Below are 16718 nucleotides of genomic sequence, written 5' to 3' on the forward strand. Positions count from 1 at the left end.
ATATGTAATAATAGATTTTCCATAATTTTGTAAAAATTACAGAATTCATTCAAATTTAAGGAAATATTAAATCAAAAGAATATCTGAGTGAATTTAGGGGAAAAAATTCAAAAATTAAAAAAATGTGTAAGTTGAAAATTTGGTTAAAAATCAGGATTATGGAGTAAGTATAAGAAGTTTATACTAAAAATCCAGTTGATTTTTGAGTGAAAATTGATGAGAAAAGTTAAGTGTGATGTTGGTGTTATTTATGGATAAATAATTAAAATTTGGTAGTGGGGTTTGACACGTGATTTAATCGATTTCCTTATAGCCTATTACTTTATTATTTATTTAATTGAAAATAACTGAACTTCAACTATGGTTAAAAATGAGGCGGACTCGCCTGGCTTCTACTCCGTTCCGATTCCTGGCACTGAGGAAGAAGGTTTTTGTCAATTTGTGACATTTTTGTAGGCTTTAGTCCCGTTTACAGACACCCTAAGCACGAAAAAATTCTAGGTGCATCAGACTTTGGTGATTTCAAGACATCGTAAGTGAATTTATTCGTTAATTTGGATCAGTTGGGATCTTTTTCAAGCTGGTTTAAGGAGAAACCCCGACGCTGAATGCGTCGGGAAAAGAAAACGGCTCCCTGACGGAAAATTAGGCGATTTCGAGTTTAACACTTACTCAGAAGTAAGTTTCGGTTTAACAAAATTCTTCAGTTCTTCAAAACCACCAAGGCCGTGGGCAGTTCCCTCGTTCATCATAACCTAGTGAAGGAGCAAAGAATATCTCAAAGTTCTTTCCAAGGAACTTGTAAATTAGTTGGGTTATTTCTCCCAAGCTGTGAAGAGTGGCTTCTCCTAGAACAAGCATGCTACGGTTACGGCTACACACTCGTTCCAATCTACACTACTCTAGGAACTGAATCTATTCTATTCGTATTAACCAACACAGGTAATTTTATCTGGAATAATCTGGTTAGGACTTGAATTGCTATTTTGTACTGAGGAAAACGCGGAAAAGCTTTTTGAAGTGCTTTCCCTCTCAAAAACTAAATTACCTCTGAGGAATTTGGTACTCGTCAACTCATCCTCAGTTAGCGAAAAACTTGTAAATAACCCTTACAACCTCAAGTTCATGCTCTGGTCTGATTTTCTACAAAAGGTATTTCTTACCCCGTTACACACTTTACACACTATTTATAGTATTTTACACTATTTTACACACTATTTACACACTTTACACTATTTTACACACTATTTACACACTTTACACATTTTACACACTCTACACACTCTACACACTATTTACTCATTTACACACTCTTACACACTATTTACATGTTTACTCCGTATACAACTTTGTAAATGATGATTAGGGTATGGATACTGAGTTGGATCCAACTCCGGGTGATCCTGACTCGCTTAATATAATTTCTTATACGTCTGGAACGACGGGATCCCCTAAGGGTGTCATGATCACTCATAAGAATTTCATCGACACTGTGCTGGTGACTATCGAGGGAGGTGAGTTACTATTCCCAGTGCTTATAATTAATTTAGTGTGCAGACCCATGGGCATGGACGAGCAGCACTTCAGTTGTCACCTCAGCTACCTGCCAATGGCCCACATGTTCGAAAAGGACTTTGTTAATGCAGTTTTCTATCTCGGAGGCAAAATCGGGATTTACTCAGGGGTATCCCAATACGTTTAACAAATTTGTAGGACGTTAAACTCATAATGGACGATCTCCAAACACTCAAACCAACCCTGTTCATCAGCGTTCCGCGACTTTTTCAGAGAATACACGACAAGATCCTCTCTGGAGTCCAAACTAAATCCGCACTCGCACGACACCTGTTCTCACGAGGACTCGAATCTAAAATCAACCGAATCAGAAACAACGGAGTCTACACACACAAATTCTACGATAAAGTATTTTTTCCCTATTTACCCATTTTTACACATTCTTACACATTTTTATAGTTTACACATTTTTACACATTCTTACACATTTTTATAGTTTACACATTTTTACACATTCTTACACATTTTTATAGTTTACACATTTTTACACATTCTTACACATTTTTATAGTTTACACATTTTTACACATTCTTACACATTTTTATAGTTTACACATTTTTACACATTCTTACACATTTTTATCAACCGCAGTATATACTAAATTTATTATATACTTAATTGTGTTTAGTTGATATTCGACAAGGTTAATAAGTTGATGGGTGGGAATTTGAAGTGGTTGTTTGTTGGTTCATCGTGTTTGAGTGAGATGGTAATTGACAGAGTTCGAGCAATGATTGGAAAGCCTCTGTTTTGGGGCTATGGTCTTACAGAATGCTGTGCAGGAGCTTTTGTACAGAATATTCATGACAGGAACCCACTGAATTTGGGAGGCCCGTCACCAGGGTTCCAGTTCAGAATAAGGTCAATCCCGGAACTAAACTACTTTGTGGATAAAAAACCGATCCGAGGCGAACTTGTTATGAAGGGTACAAATGTGTCAATGGGCTATTTCAAGATGGAGGAGATGACCAAGGAGGTATTTAGAGACGGCTGGCTATACACGGGAGACGTCGTTGAACTCATGGACAACGGCAGCGTTAAGGTGATTGACCGTATCAAACAGGTGTTTAAGCTTTCCCAGGGCGAGTACGTAGCTCCTGAGTTCGTGGAATCCGCACTCAACTCCTGCATTTACATCGCACAGTCCTACGTTGTTGGAAACTCAGACGAGAACTACCCAGTGGCAATAATTGTCCCAGACGAAGAAGCTCTCCAAAGCTGGAAAAAAACTCACGGACTCACCAAAGCAAATTTAACACAACTCGCCAAAGACCCACTACTCAAACAGTTTTTATTCAACGTACTTTTCACACAAATTTACTATTTTACCATTTATTATACTATTTATATACTATTTATATACTATTTATATACTATTTATATACTATTTACATACTATTTACATACTATTTACATACTATTTACATACTATTTATATACTATTTACATACTATTTATATACTATTTATATACTATTACTATAGTATTTACAATTGTATTGATAGGAGTTGGAGAGTGTGATGACGAGTTCGAATGTGAAGGGGTATAACAGGGTAAAGGAGATTTACATCCACGATGAGCTTTTTTCGGTGGAGAATAATCTGTTGACCGTGACCTTCAAGCTCAAGAGAAACTTCTTGAGACAGAAATTCGAAAATGAAATCACGCAAATGTACGCCTCACTCAGAAATTCAAACACAAAATGATAGTCTAAAATTAACTTTAATTCCAAAGATCTCTAATCTGTTACATCACATTTGTATTCCTCACTTTATAATTGCATTCCTCACTTTATAATTGTATTCCTCACTTTATAATTTTTGTAAAATATTTATCCATTTTTGTAATGTAATATTAAACAAATGCATCTGAATTCTACACCTAAGAGAAGAAGGCTAAATCCAAGCGAGCCGGGAATCCAACCAGGACGATCCATTCCGCCAGGTAAGAAAATTCCCAGATATCCATCAGACAAATATCAACAAAAACTTGATTAAATAATTTTTCATGTCAGAATTCGAAAATACGTCTGGAAAAATCATCAAAGTCACACTGTTCAACTTTCTGAACCATGCACATCTGACCTTCAGCTGCTCGCCGTATCTTAACTTAATTTTCGGAAGAAACGGGCGTAAGTCATAAAATAATAAAATTTAACCCTGTTTAGAGGGGAAAAGCGCCATTGTGCAGGCCATAGCACTGTGCTTTGGAGCTACAGGCCACTCCGTTGGCCGTGATACCAACCTAAATCGCTACATCAAAGATTATCACCTCAAAAACGGACCCAAGTTTCCTCTAACCAATTTATATCCAGTTTTATATCCAATTTTATATCCAATATGTGTAGTAATATATCCAATGTTATGTGTAATAATATGTGTAATAATGTGTGTAGTTGTGCTAAGATTGAGCTGTACATATCGAACAGTGGTCCAAATAGTTATGAGCCAGAGGTTTACGGCGATGTTATTATCCTATCAAGGTTGGTTAAAAGTGTTAAATCTCTGTTTAGAACAATTTACAAGAACGGGTCCACGTATTATCTGGCCAGTTCACTGATTAAGAAATCACCAGTTGATCGTAAAACACTAAATCAATACCTAAGACAGATTAAAATTAACGTACTTAATTACTATTATAGTTAACATCCGTAAATTACTTGTAAAATGTTGTAGATAAATAATCCTACAACGTACATGGACCAGGAGATGTGTAAATCGTTCTTTTTCCAGTCAAGTTCTCACAGTTTTTACAAATACTACAGCTCATGCGCTGGACTAGACGTGAGTAAATTAGTGAAATAATTGATTAGAAAATGGAAGAGAAGATTAACTCTGAGAAAAAGAACTTAGAGGACTGTAAGGCTGAGTTGAGGATAAGGAAAAAGGTCCTGGAGCCTGATAAGCAGAAGCTGGAACAGCTTTCGAAGCAAATTGAGTCTTTTGAAGAAAAATTAAACGAGTGGAAATCAGCAAAAGAGTCGTACAAATTAGCCTTGTATAGAGAGTCGGTGGAAGATTACGAGACTGCCAAGACGAAATATGAGAAACAGAAACATAACAACCCAACTGAACAGATTAAGGAAAAGGAAGAGTTAATTTCAGAGTTGAATACACAACTAAGTCAGCTTAAAACTGAAATTAATAATCTTACAACCAGCTCCATGGAACTCAAGGATAAAATCAGAACCGCCTCAGACTCCGTTTCCATCTGTGAAGACTCAATTAAAGAGTAATTTCACTCATAGTTTGGTGTTAACTAATGTGTTAGGATGAAGTCGTCGATGATATCACTGGAGTCTAACATAACTCAAGTTGAAAATGACATTAAAAAGCTCAAAACTGATGTATAATTAGTTAATCCACCCCTAAATTTCTATACATTTTTAGGACAAAGCTGACACTAATTCCAAAACCGAACTTGAACAACTCAAAAAGGTGCAAACCAATATCACCAACACTTTTAATCATATATACAATATTAACTATATACAATATTAATTATTATATATTATATATTTATGTGATAGGAGTTGCAATTTATGAGTGACGAATATGAAAGGTTGGAGGAGGATCACCAGTCGCTGATGTCGGAATTAACATCGTATGAGGAGGCTAACAATGAAATTGACTCACAAATGGTAATTTATCACTCCATTAATCAATTTAGAAACAAATCGACGCGGATTTGGAGGAACTGAGACGTGACTATGAGACTGTCAAATCCAACGATACAAACACATTTTTGACCTCAAGATTCATGCTATACAAGTACAATGTACGTTCTTATCTATAACACTGATTTGAAAATATTGTTAGCCTGAGCATGTTCGGGAAACTATACAGAAGATGAAATCGTCAAGCTTATTCAGATATGAACCCATAGGCCCAGTAGGTATCTTTCTTCCCTTAAGTATATAGTGAAATTATATCTCAAATGTTTACTTTGTGTAGGAGAATATTTGAGAGTTGTCCAGTCAGTGCCGTGGAAAGTCTTACCAATAGTTGAAAGACATTTGAAAAAATTTCTTTTCAACTGGGTAGTTCACACAGAACAAGATCGAATCGCACTACAGGTTCAAAATCAACCTTTTTTCCAACTATTTTATCCAACCATTTGCTAATCAATTATTTACTAATGAACAATTTTATCTAAACATTTACTTAACAATTTACTAATCAATTATTTGTTAATGAACAATTTTAACTATTGGTTATACTATGAAATTATGAATGGGTATAGAAAATCCTGGTTGATAGTGGGTGTGATAGTAACAGTATATACATAACAAAGACGAACTTGTTTACAAGAGAGACGGACTCGATAGAAAAGGCCCAGAGGGAGGTGAGTGAGGTAGGATTTAACTCTGTAATTTTAAATTTTCTGGACGTAAATGAGATCCCGAAAGTGCTCCTCAGCATCATGATCGACTCCTTTAACATTTCAAAAACGGCAATTTGTAAAGATGAAACAGAAATGTTATCAGTGTTAAAGGACGAAAAAATGAAAATCACAGCTGCATACAGTATTAATAACGTTGATTTTGGAAAAAGAGTTAACGGAGCACTGTTTCTCACTCCAGCTTATGATAAGAATCCGTTCCACTACCGCTTCGTTAGGTACTCATGTCAAGACGCGGATACTCTATATGACCTCAAACAAAGAATGTCAGATCTTAAAGCTAGAGAAACTACCATTAAACGATATTCCAAGGAACTTCACACTAAACTGATGTCGAATAAACGGAAAATCATCTCTACTAATAATAAAATCAACTCCATTAACAATAGGAAAACAGAACTCATAACTGAAAAAACTAAACTTGAAGCAGACTTAAACTCACAAATCGAAATTAACCAACTTTTAAACAATGTAATTGTCTTACAATAATTAATCAACTAATTAAGTTAATTAATGAGTTAAATGAGTTGAGTTAATTGAATGTTAGAATGAGGGGGTTGACGAGGTGGCGAATTTGAGAACTAAGTACGCTGAACAGTTGGACTCACTTAAGAAGCAGATGACCGAATTTGAAGACAAACTTGACGTTGTTTTTAAGGATAAAATGTCTCACGAGGAGAATATGAGGACACTCAACACCTCTCTCGAGTCCATTCTCGAAAACATATCAAACAAAAGAATGGTACCAAATACTCAAACTATAAAAATTGTCCAACAATATTTTAAGTGTAAAAAAATAACTTTAACAATATTTAACTAAAAATATTTGACTAAAAATATTTAACTGTGAGAATATTTGTAGGAATCGAATAAGACGCAAACGTCGATAAACAACTGTAAGAATGAGATCAAGCAGTTTTTGCGGGAGAGTATAAACTACAATAATGTGCTGAACGATTGTCTGAATAGTATGAACGAGGCTGAAAAGCAACTCAAGGTTCGTAAAATTTCAACTAATATTATTAGAAATGCGAGAGTGATTTGAGAGAGTCTGGAATAGACTACTCAGGGGAATTACCACCCAAGAAATCACAAGAGTACCTTAGGATTATGAATACCAGCCGGGAGATTCTATCCTCAATTGTTAACTCCTCAACCGGTATAGAAAACTATCTCGAGGTAACTTTCAATCTACTCAATAAAGTTATTAAGTTAATTGAGTTAATTGGGTTAATTGTGTTAATTGAGTTAATGTGGAGATTAGACTTTGAGGGTAAAGTATTCTGAGGCGGAGGAGTCTTTGAATGACAAGATGTCAAAGTTGTTGGAAACTCAAAATAACTACTCAAGGCACAAGACAAACTATGCCAGCAGGTTAAAGTTGTTTGACGAGTACAGACTAAGAATGGAGCGATTGGTATTTATTTTAGAGTTTAACAAAATCTTAGGCTAAAGCTGTGTTTAAAAGTACACTTGACTCTGTCTGCGGATACGACGGGAATTTAATCTTCAATGACCTCAACAGGTTTCAAGTGTATAGCAAGGGATTAAATTATGTGTAGGACTCTGGATGTTCATATACATAATAAGCAGCAATCTTATGAGAAAGCACACGTAGCTAGAGATTTGAAGGTAAATTAGCTTAAACTAATGCTCCTCAGACCTTAAGTGGCGGTGAACAGTCATCAATTCAACTCTCAATGATACACAGCCTCGCATCGGTATGATTCAGAATTTCACAAATATTCACACTAATTCACAAATATTCACACTTATTCACAAATATTCACACTTATTCACAAATATTCACACTAATTCACAATTATTCAGCTCTCCTACTCACCACTGCACATGTTCGACGAAATTGATGTCTACATGGATGAAAGCACCAGGATTAAAAAGTAACTACACATCTAAACTTAGTTGACAAATTTACTTTAGTGTGAATGCGATTGTGGCCTTTGCAAATGATAACAGAGATCGCCAATTCTTCCTCCTAACACCGCATATGGAATTTGCAAGACACGTCTCAGGTATTATTTACTCAAATACATCATACAGAGTCACATCCGCACATTACAAAACTATTCAATGTCTCTAAAACTTAATCTTTAAAATGTATTATACATATAGAAAATTAACAAACTGTTTCCTGTGTACACTTAAGAGTTTACTGAGTATACTTAAGAGTTTACTGTGTACACTTAAGAGTTTACTGAGTATACTTAAGAGTTTCTGTGTACAATTAAGAAATTGTTTTCCTGGGTCTTACGCGTTTTTTTGGTTCCTTGATGGGTACGGAACTGTCTGCCTGACTGCAACTGCTGCCCATGTCTTCCATTTGAGTCCGATCAAAGTCAGGATTTCTGGTCTGGTAAACGGACAAATTCATCAAATCATCGTTTTGACCGTACATTGCATTCTCTAGCCCTGATACGTCGGTGCCTGAGTTCATTTCTAACTTAACCCTAAGTAACTCAGAACCAGGCACTAGAGTAGACTCAAAGCAGTCTCCGCAGGGATAACAGCAATTAGAAGCGTAGACAGGGTCGTTGTAAACATTCATGATCATTTCATTAAGCATTTGGTTTCTGTTTTCCTCCTGCTCAGTCTTGAACTCGTAGTTTGCATACTTGTCAGAGTAGAACCCCTCACAGGGCGTGCTCGAGTACGCAAAATCAGTAAATGACCTACCAGTGCTTGAAGCAGACGTGGATCCAGTTAAATTATCACGAAAGTTTTCGGCGTCAGACAAGTCAATTCCCAGCTTTTCAGAGCTAATGATTGTTAAACTCAGGCAGAACGTCAGCAGCTTCAACTTCCCAATGAATCCCATGGCAATAAGCGTAAACAAGTTCCTAAACTCCTCAAACTCAAACTGCGTCATCTGGTGTATGCTCTAAATTCATTATTAACTTTTTATCACTAATAATGAAGGTAAACTTAGAATGTAATGAGTAACTGGGTTGATTTACCCTGAGTTTGGCGGAGGTGTATTCAAGTTGGTTGGGAACTAGTGGGAGGAAGGACAGTAAGTATTCCTCCTTGACGTAGCTTAGAAAGACGTATTCGCAGGTGAGTTGAAACTCAATTGCAATGTCCACCCACTTGCTCGAGAAAAACCCAGCTAAAGTCAATATTAAGCGCAAAAGTTACATCTGTCAGGGAGTAATTTATCCTTTAACTTTGTTAGAGTTATTAGGAAATTCTGAAAAAGGCTACAGGCCTCTGCTAGGCACGGGTACTTGTAGTCTTCGTTGGTTTCTATGATATCTACAATCTCCCTCAAGCCGTTTCTCAAACATTTGAATTTCTGGTCACTGTCAAAATCCTTTGATGAAATGTAAACACTTTCTTTACGGGGATATCCCTGGTTTAAGAGTTCCATGTAACTCGGGTCACTCTACACACAATTATCTAACTTAACTTACCAGTAAATCCGTTACTGTGTAATTAAAGAAGTCGTTTTTGTAATCAGTTTCTTCACCTACCATTTTAAAATATTACTTTTACTTTTATCAAATTACTTTTACTTATATCTAATTACTTTTACTTATCTAATTACTTTTACTTATATCAAGACATAGCTAGCTATTAAATTTTAATGCGTAACTGGCTAGCATTTGAGTACCTTAAACTCAATTTATACACTAAATTTATAATTAGATTCCATTTTAAATGCAAAATATTAAGTTTAAATGCGATAAACAGGAGTTTTCTTCATTTAAAGCAAAATGTTAAACCTTACACATGAACTATGAAATTACTTTAATTATTCCATTACTTAATAGTAAAATTAACAATTTTATTCCATAAAATATTAATTTAGCGTGACGCACCGGTGATCGTTAATGCTGTAGACTTTAATTGGCAAAATTAAAAAAGCTCCAGGGCGGGGAATCGAACCCCGGTCACCCGCGTGACAGGCGGGGATACTCACCTCTGTACTACCCCGGATCAATTCTAATACATAATTCATATTTAAATGATCCACACTGAACATATAAATGACAAAATCAGTACTAATTTGATTCAAAAACAATTTATAAGATTTATCACTGTTTTATACTATTTATTCAAAAAAATTTTCATACCAATATAAACATAACAGTTGAAAAAATTCAATTATGAATAATTTTTACGGTATATAACTATTAACTACATAAAATACTAATCAAATTAGTTAGAATTGAGAGATTTATAGGATAGAGTATGGAATATCAGGTTCTGGAACCCATTCAATATGAATGTATAAGCCTGTACTATCCGGGAAAAAAGATGGAAAAGATAAAAATATTAAAGAATATTTAATGGAAACATTAAAATTTATGTTGAATTCTTACATTTCTGATGTGTTTAGTCAAGTTTATTGGAATTCTTAACATTTGTGATTCTTGGTAAGAATAATTAAAATTTCCTTTAATTTTAATTTTATTTACAAATATTAAATTAATATTTTAAAAATTAAAAAAGCTCCAGGGCGGGGAATCGAACCCCGGTCACCCGCGTGACAGGCGGGGATACTCACCTCTGTACTACCCCGGACTAATCTCTCACAACGAATTAACTATTAACTATTCATAAACAAAAGTGAGATTAAACTAATGTACAATTCAAACTGAGTTTAATTTATGTCTCCCTTTGGTGTATATCCTACATAATATAATATTAATAATGGTATACCTAGTATCTTCAGGGTCAAATCCTTGTTCAGGTGATCCGAAAAGTGCCCAGTCAGGAGTCTCACAAGAGTAATCCAACCCTGAAAATTCAACTCCACTCGTGACCTGTGATTATTAACAGAGTTTTAAACTTACCAGTTCATTAAATTTATCATAATTAATCCACGTCAGCCACTTTCCATTCACACAATAACTAATATATTATAATGTATTATAGGTATATAGTTAAGTAGCTCCCTCTCGGGGTATATAAGATAGCTCCCTCTCGGGGTATATAAGATAGCTCCCTCTCCCTTATATAGTTATATAGTTAATTAGCTCCCTCTCGGGGTATATAGTTAAATACTATAGGTATACAGTAAGATAGCTCCCTCTCGGGGTATATAGTTAAGTAGCTCCCTCTAGGGGTACTAATTATGTAGCTCCCTCTCGGGGTATATATCTAAGTATATAGTTAAGATAGCTCCCTCTAGGGGTATATAAGATAGCTCCCTCTTGGGGTATATAAGATAGCTCCCTCTCGGGGTATATAGTAAGTATATAGTAATAATGTGTGTAGGGAAAAATACTCATTTTTAGCGATTAGTGCGCAGCAGGTATGTCTGTGTTCGCAGACTAGGCTGTAGTTCTTCTTCACATGTTCGTCGGTGCTGACCAGTGCCTTGCAGTACTCAATAACCTGAACAATTCAGCTACACTAGCCCTACCTCGTCATGCCAGGGCACGTTTTTCATTGTTATGGCGTTTCCCTCCACATTTCCGCAAAATGTCACAGCCTTTACCTCCACAAAATCAGGCTCACCCAGCCTTATCAAATTGGAGTATCCCTCAATCTCATTCTTTTGCTCCTATATATAATAATTATAATAGATGGTTACGGTCATATTGAAGTTCCTGACGAGTGTGAGTCTGAAAACTGTGCGTTCTCTGCGATATTTCAGCAACTCAATACACCTTAGAAACCGGTCCCAAAAGTCTCTAAACAGCGGCCGGTCTAAATTTCTTACACATTATTATGCGGTACCTATATTCCTAAGGCTTGCCCTATCGGACGCGTCAATTGAAACGTACAATTGCGTAACCGGAACCAACGCCTCCATCTCCTCAGGGAATTGCGCGTTTGTCACCTGTCATAGTATTACAATTATAATTAATATAATTAATATAACTCTGTAGAGAATTACGAGAAAAGAGGAGATTTGGTGATTGTGTAGTTCGTTGATGAGTTGATTGATTTGTGGGTACATGATGGGTTCTCCAACTAGAGAAAGAGCGCAATGTCTTATTCTAAGTGCTTCATTAAACCTTTTCTGCTTAGTGTCAAAGATTCCTCTTAACTCTTTTATCAGTTTTAGGTGTGCTGTGATGGATTCGGAGACTATGAACTTGGGGTCGTCCTGGTCCCACTTCCACCTGGTTCCCACCGGATTCGTGTGATGTCTCCAGCAGAACACACACTTGTTAGCGCATGCTAGACTCGGTGTCATCTCCATACACTGGCTCGAACTTATCCCATAGAACGTGTGCTTATAACAACCCCCATGCCCTCTTACCTATATTATATTTATTATATTTATTATATATTATATATTATATGGTAAATTGTGTAGGAAATACCCTTGACTTGGTCCACCTACAGAGCTTTACGGCGCTGTGGTCACCGATGAGTTTGTATCCTTGCTTTATTAACTGATTACGCTGGGTTACTGTCGTCATACCACCCAATTTACCCAAGCTCTCTATGTCAACTTCTATATCCTCTGTACCCTCTGTCTCATCTGTACCTTCTGTACTATCTGAGTTATCTGTACTATGAGAGATATTTGTACTATGAGAGATATGAGGGGTATGAAGATTAGTGTGTGGATCTGTGTGGTTATTGGGATATGCGGTGTGTGAGGTGGCCTCAGAAATGAGATCGATTAGTGATAGAATCTGTCCAACGTCGCCGCTTTTGAGGTAAAAATTCCTCCGAAAAAGCATTCTCGAGCCCAAATTCGACAACAATTCCCTCAGTCCATCAACATCCTCGTTCCCAACTCTTTCATTATGTTCATTATCTACACTTTGTTGAGTGTCAGGGGGATGAGAATGTTGAATAACGAAGATGAAGTTGAGGTTGAGGAAAATGGATTTGTCGACTCTGAAATCGGACAGCCAGTCGTTGAGTGCATTTTCAAGTTTAGTTATTCCCGAACTATGACTTTCAAAAATGAAAATAATTACATTCCCCTCGTCAGAGTGAGAATTTCCGTTTAAGACATTGGCAAACTCTGAAAAGGAACCGTCGGAAGCTGAAAAATCAGCGGAATCCTCAGTCGTTCGGTTACCAAAATTCAGTAACGAGTTTAAAGATATGCATTTGGGAGTGCGTTTAACGTTTAAATACTCCAGGGCTATTTCCGAGGCCAATTTTTGACTATCACACCCGTTCTCGTCCGAAAAAATTATCGTAATCCGCTCCCTCCCAGGAATCATCACAATTTTTTTATCACAATTTTATCATGAAATTTTTTTATCATAATATAATTTTATTGTAGAATAATTTTACTATAAAATAATGTGATAATATGTAGAATATGATAATTTGTGGAATTTGTTGATTTACGTGGTATTTTGGCCCCAATTGTGTTTTAAATTAGCATGTAAAATTCTAATGCAAAATGTCTTAATATTTAATTTTATTATTGTTTTATATATTTTCAAGTCAAACGCGACTTATCGCAATAAAAATTTTATCAGAAGGTTCAAACCAGATTCACAATTTTTACCTTATTTATACATTACCAATTCACACACTATTGCCAATTCTCACAGTATTTCTAATTTTCAAACTATTTCTAATTCTCACACTATTTCCAATTTTCAAAATATTCCCACTTTCAACAATATTTCCAGTGTAAAAATAGATAAATTTGACATATTAAGGGGTGTAAAAAATGTGAAGTTTGGAGTCAGAACGTTCACTGTGTTAACGGCGCTGAATCCTGAGAATGCCGAGTTACACCCTGCGGTTTTAAGTCCCGTGGAGTCCAAATTAACACCCGAAGAACTTGAAAATCTTAAAAAAAAAGGCCTCATTGATGGCAACACAAACACCTGGAGGAACTGGCACATCATCTCCAAAGGTTATATCAATTATGTTATTAACAAATTTTACAGGGGAATGGCCTGACATTGGCCCTAGGGTACTCCCGGGAATGGAAAAAAACCTTAAAATCACCGAGCCCTACGCTCTCAGAAAACCTCTCAAATACTGGGGATTCATGCGAGGAATCGTATTGTCTACGCATCTAAACTTATTCTATTCCATTCTATTACTCAATTCTATTACACAATTATATAACTCAATTCCGTTATGAATTTGTAGGAGAGTAACGTGTTATCGTATCCTATATTGTATGAGTATTATAAGGACATGGGTAATATTCCTGTGCATGAGCATGGTGGGAATAACCCTTTGTTTAACCCGCTTTTGTTCCAGCCCACTTACACTATGGAAAAGGACCGGTGCGGTCTATTCTACGACGACGCACGGCTATTCGAAGGATGGATCAACGCAAACCACGATACACCAACCAAAGTCAAAGAAGCATCCGATCTCATCAGGATACCCGATACAGGTACACACTCTCATACCCATTATCTCACTACTATAATTAAGTTACTACAGTTAAGTTACTATAGTTAAGTTACTATAGTTAAGTTACTATAGTTAATATGATTGTAGGAAGGTTGTATCAGAAGTTTTACATGGGTCCGTACCCGGTGACGATGGGTTGGACCATAGGTTCACTTTTGAAGGTTATGACTCAGTCCCGGTGCCCAGGCCACGCCGTCGTCGCTGTTAAAATACATAATATGAACAAGGACACTACTGTTAACGGCGTCGCCGATGACCTTCTTAACATCGCACTCAACCTTAAAATGGTATCCTACACACATTTTTACACTATTTACACACATTTTACACATTTACACATTTACACATTTACACACTTACACATTTACACATTTACACATTTACACACTTACACATTTTTACAGATTTTTACACAATTTATAGTATAATTTTACACACTCTTACACATTTTTACACATAGTTACACACTAACGTGTCTTATTTACACATTCACGTGTCTTATTTACATATTTACACACTAATTTCAGTATTTTACACACTAATTTCAGTATTTTACACAATTACCCTAACTTATATATTAGTAATAAACTGTGTATAGGTTTCGTTACAGACGTTGGAGTATGGAAAGGAGGCTAGGGTGAGAACGGTGATTAAGGGTCCGGCAATGTTATGTGCCGGTGCATTAGAATGGCCCTCATTTGTTAAGCTTTGTAATCCTGAGTGTTACATCACTAAGCTAGAAGAAGGCGCTGAACTCGATCTTGAAATTAAAATCGAATGGGGACGAGGCTTCTGGATGGCCGATTCCAAAGGTATGAATACTAACTATTGTATAATTCACTATCAACTGTGTAATACGCTAAAATATGTGTAATACGCTAAAATATGTGTAGGATTGTATAGACTTGAGGAGGGAGCAAATTCATTATGTCACAAGCGACGAGACATAAAAGAAGTTAAGGAGGAAGGGTTTTATCCCACCAGTTGTGTCTTTGGCGGGTGCAGAATGATACGACTTGCCGTACATAAACTCATGGGACAACGATGGTGCTCACTGTATCTCCATCAACACTATTAACAGATTAAATAGATTAATAGAATTAATTAGAATAGATTAATAAGATTAACTAAGTGGAATGAATGGAATAATTTAGAACGTATACGTGTCCTGATCCTATGGACCAGTTGGTGGTTGAAATTTGGACGGACGTGTCAACTACTCCGAAACACGTGTTAGAGTTCGGATTATCTGAGGTTATCGCATGGCTTACCGAGTTTAAACGCCAAGTTTCACACGATGTCGACTTCGAACACGAAGACGAACAACTCAAAGGTTTCTACAATAGTTAATAATAGTTAATAATAGTTAATAATAGTTAATAATAGTTAATAATAGTTAATAATAGTTAATAATAGTTAATAATATTTAATAATATTTAATAATATGAATATTACAGATATATGGGAAAAGATTGATAAGTATGGTTCTATGAAGCATAGACAGGAGCTGATGGGTGGTCCACCGGTAGTTCCTCTGCATGAGACTGATGCCATACCTAACCTGAGACAAGAAGATTGTCAATATGTAAACCCAGGGGATCATACCAAAATACCACAAGCGAACTTCTCACTTCCCAATTCAGGACCACACGTATTATTCATCTATTAACCATATACAACTATATACCCCTAGAGGGAGCTATCTTATATACCCCTAGAGGGAGCTATCTTATATACCCCTAAAGGGAGCTACTTAACTGTAACAATTATACTGTTAACTAATTTGACTGTGTAAATTAATGTGTAGAGTCCTGAATTGGACAGTTTGCAGTGGTTGGCGGAAGAGCTTCAGGCTGAGGAGTACAACGAAAAGTCTGAGATAAACGCCAAGAACTTTGAGAAGTTTATACCCAAACCCGTAGAGGACACCTTTGAAAATAAAGATATTGATCTTTTACCAGTTAATTCTGACATCATTTCCTCACTCAGAATGGTATTTACTCATGATTATTATTGTTTAGTCTGGATTCAATGTGATGGCTGATTTAATGGATTACTCAGTGGAGGAACTATCGCATTTCCCAAACTTATCAATTGAATCTGCCAAAATCATTAAAAACTTTCTAACCGAACATAAATCATCTTCATAAAATCATATACTATCATACCATATATACACATAGTATATTATACATACTACAGTGTATTACATATTCTAGGTATTAGGGTGTCCAGGATCTTAACACTATTAGGGTTTATAGGCCTAAATGTCTCTATTATCTCTTAATTAACCTTATTACAACAGTATTCATAATTATTAAGTTGTATATACCCTTACTATAGTACTATACCATATATACTATACTATATATACTATACTATAAATACTATACTATAAATACTATACTATAATGTAT

At 35.8% G+C, this 16718-nt stretch overlaps 5 protein-coding genes and 2 non-coding genes across 7 annotated transcripts; 3 read left to right on the forward strand and 4 right to left on the reverse strand.

The window, feature by feature from the left end:
* Positions 1-274: 274 nt before the first annotated feature.
* On the forward strand, positions 275-3331 carry LACS7 (AMP-binding enzyme family protein). Its single transcript, XM_061304921.1, has 10 exons — positions 275-427; positions 457-532; positions 564-678; positions 708-942; positions 971-1152; positions 1367-1514; positions 1551-1684; positions 1714-1923; positions 2204-2875; positions 3081-3331. The coding sequence occupies exons 1-10, from the start codon at positions 361-363 to the stop codon at positions 3279-3281; spliced, it is 2040 nt and encodes a 679-aa protein (XP_061161498.1). The 5' UTR covers positions 275-360; the 3' UTR covers positions 3282-3331.
* smc6 (RecF/RecN/SMC N terminal domain protein) lies at positions 3312-8098 on the forward strand. The gene is made up of 24 exons (XM_061305176.1): positions 3312-3519; positions 3590-3706; positions 3743-3863; positions 3971-4057; positions 4088-4196; positions 4251-4358; positions 4388-4806; positions 4846-4921; positions 4965-5012; positions 5105-5215; positions 5245-5352; positions 5394-5469; positions 5529-5650; positions 5818-6447; positions 6524-6718; positions 6839-6973; positions 7003-7155; positions 7241-7393; positions 7425-7501; positions 7539-7608; positions 7638-7697; positions 7807-7877; positions 7918-8009; positions 8038-8098. The coding sequence occupies exons 1-24, from the start codon at positions 3438-3440 to the stop codon at positions 8082-8084; spliced, it is 3267 nt and encodes a 1088-aa protein (XP_061161932.1). The 5' UTR covers positions 3312-3437; the 3' UTR covers positions 8085-8098.
* Positions 8099-8123: 25 nt separating this feature from the next.
* On the reverse strand, positions 8124-9915 carry TpMuguga_01g00124 (uncharacterized protein). The gene is made up of 5 exons (XM_760558.2): positions 9608-9915; positions 9408-9463; positions 9133-9379; positions 8952-9103; positions 8124-8875 (listed from the first exon to the last, which is right to left on the reverse strand). The coding sequence occupies exons 3-5, from the start codon at positions 9362-9364 to the stop codon at positions 8222-8224; spliced, it is 1038 nt and encodes a 345-aa protein (XP_765651.1). The 5' UTR covers positions 9365-9379; positions 9408-9463; positions 9608-9915; the 3' UTR covers positions 8124-8221.
* TpMuguga_01g01240 lies at positions 9862-9933 on the reverse strand. Its single transcript has one exon. It is a non-coding gene; the product is annotated as a tRNA-Asp (tRNA).
* Positions 9934-10449: 516 nt separating this feature from the next.
* TpMuguga_01g01241 lies at positions 10450-10521 on the reverse strand. The gene has a single exon. It is a non-coding gene; the product is annotated as a tRNA-Asp (tRNA).
* On the reverse strand, positions 10516-13267 carry TYW1 (S-adenosyl-L-methionine-dependent tRNA 4-demethylwyosine synthase). Its single transcript, XM_760559.2, has 9 exons — positions 12276-13267; positions 11843-12211; positions 11683-11785; positions 11537-11652; positions 11366-11506; positions 11228-11337; positions 10794-10851; positions 10660-10763; positions 10516-10629 (listed from the first exon to the last, which is right to left on the reverse strand). Exons 1-9 carry the CDS (start codon positions 13134-13136, stop codon positions 10590-10592), a joined length of 1902 nt encoding a protein of 633 aa, XP_765652.1. The 5' UTR covers positions 13137-13267; the 3' UTR covers positions 10516-10589.
* rpoA (RNA polymerase Rpb3/RpoA insert domain protein) lies at positions 13179-16466 on the forward strand. The gene is made up of 10 exons (XM_061304922.1): positions 13179-13786; positions 13821-13936; positions 14029-14281; positions 14389-14588; positions 14900-15113; positions 15195-15357; positions 15456-15634; positions 15759-15952; positions 16109-16294; positions 16323-16466. The coding sequence occupies exons 1-10, from the start codon at positions 13315-13317 to the stop codon at positions 16449-16451; spliced, it is 2106 nt and encodes a 701-aa protein (XP_061161499.1). The 5' UTR covers positions 13179-13314; the 3' UTR covers positions 16452-16466.
* Positions 16467-16718: the final 252 nt, after the last annotated feature.

Source organism: Theileria parva, chromosome 1 (genome assembly GCF_000165365.1).
Source record: "Theileria parva strain Muguga chromosome 1, complete sequence, whole genome shotgun sequence".
Taxonomy (NCBI): domain Eukaryota; phylum Apicomplexa; class Aconoidasida; order Piroplasmida; family Theileriidae; genus Theileria; species Theileria parva.

Coding starts and splice junctions, on each gene's coding strand:
- LACS7 (XM_061304921.1), top strand. CDS start 361: ATGGTTAAAAATGAGGCGGACTCGCCTGGCTTCTACTCCGTTCCGATT. Junction 1,685..1,713: donor AAATCGGGATTTACTCAGGG/GTATCCCAATAC, acceptor ACAAATTTGTAG/GACGTTAAACTCATAATGGA. Junction 1,924..2,203: donor CACACAAATTCTACGATAAA/GTATTTTTTCCC, acceptor AATTGTGTTTAG/TTGATATTCGACAAGGTTAA.
- smc6 (XM_061305176.1), top strand. CDS start 3,438: ATGCATCTGAATTCTACACCTAAGAGAAGAAGGCTAAATCCAAGCGAG. Junction 5,651..5,817: donor AAGATCGAATCGCACTACAG/GTTCAAAATCAA, acceptor GAATGGGTATAG/AAAATCCTGGTTGATAGTGG. Junction 7,878..7,917: donor GAAAGCACCAGGATTAAAAA/GTAACTACACAT, acceptor AATTTACTTTAG/TGTGAATGCGATTGTGGCCT.
- TpMuguga_01g00124 (XM_760558.2), bottom strand. CDS start 9,364: ATGGAACTCTTAAACCAGGGATATCCCCGTAAAGAAAGTGTTTACATT. Junction 9,104..9,132: donor TAAATTACTCCCTGACAGAT/GTAACTTTTGCG, acceptor TATTGACTTTAG/CTGGGTTTTTCTCGAGCAAG. Junction 8,876..8,951: donor ACACCTCCGCCAAACTCAGG/GTAAATCAACCC, acceptor TAATGAATTTAG/AGCATACACCAGATGACGCA.
- TYW1 (XM_760559.2), bottom strand. CDS start 13,136: ATGATTCCTGGGAGGGAGCGGATTACGATAATTTTTTCGGACGAGAAC. Junction 12,212..12,275: donor GTAGGTGGACCAAGTCAAGG/GTATTTCCTACA, acceptor AATATAATATAG/GTAAGAGGGCATGGGGGTTG. Junction 11,507..11,536: donor TCAGGAACTTCAATATGACC/GTAACCATCTAT, acceptor TATTATATATAG/GAGCAAAAGAATGAGATTGA.
- rpoA (XM_061304922.1), top strand. CDS start 13,315: ATGCAAAATGTCTTAATATTTAATTTTATTATTGTTTTATATATTTTC. Junction 13,787..13,820: donor CTGGCACATCATCTCCAAAG/GTTATATCAATT, acceptor CAAATTTTACAG/GGGAATGGCCTGACATTGGC. Junction 15,358..15,455: donor GGACAACGATGGTGCTCACT/GTATCTCCATCA, acceptor GGAATAATTTAG/AACGTATACGTGTCCTGATC.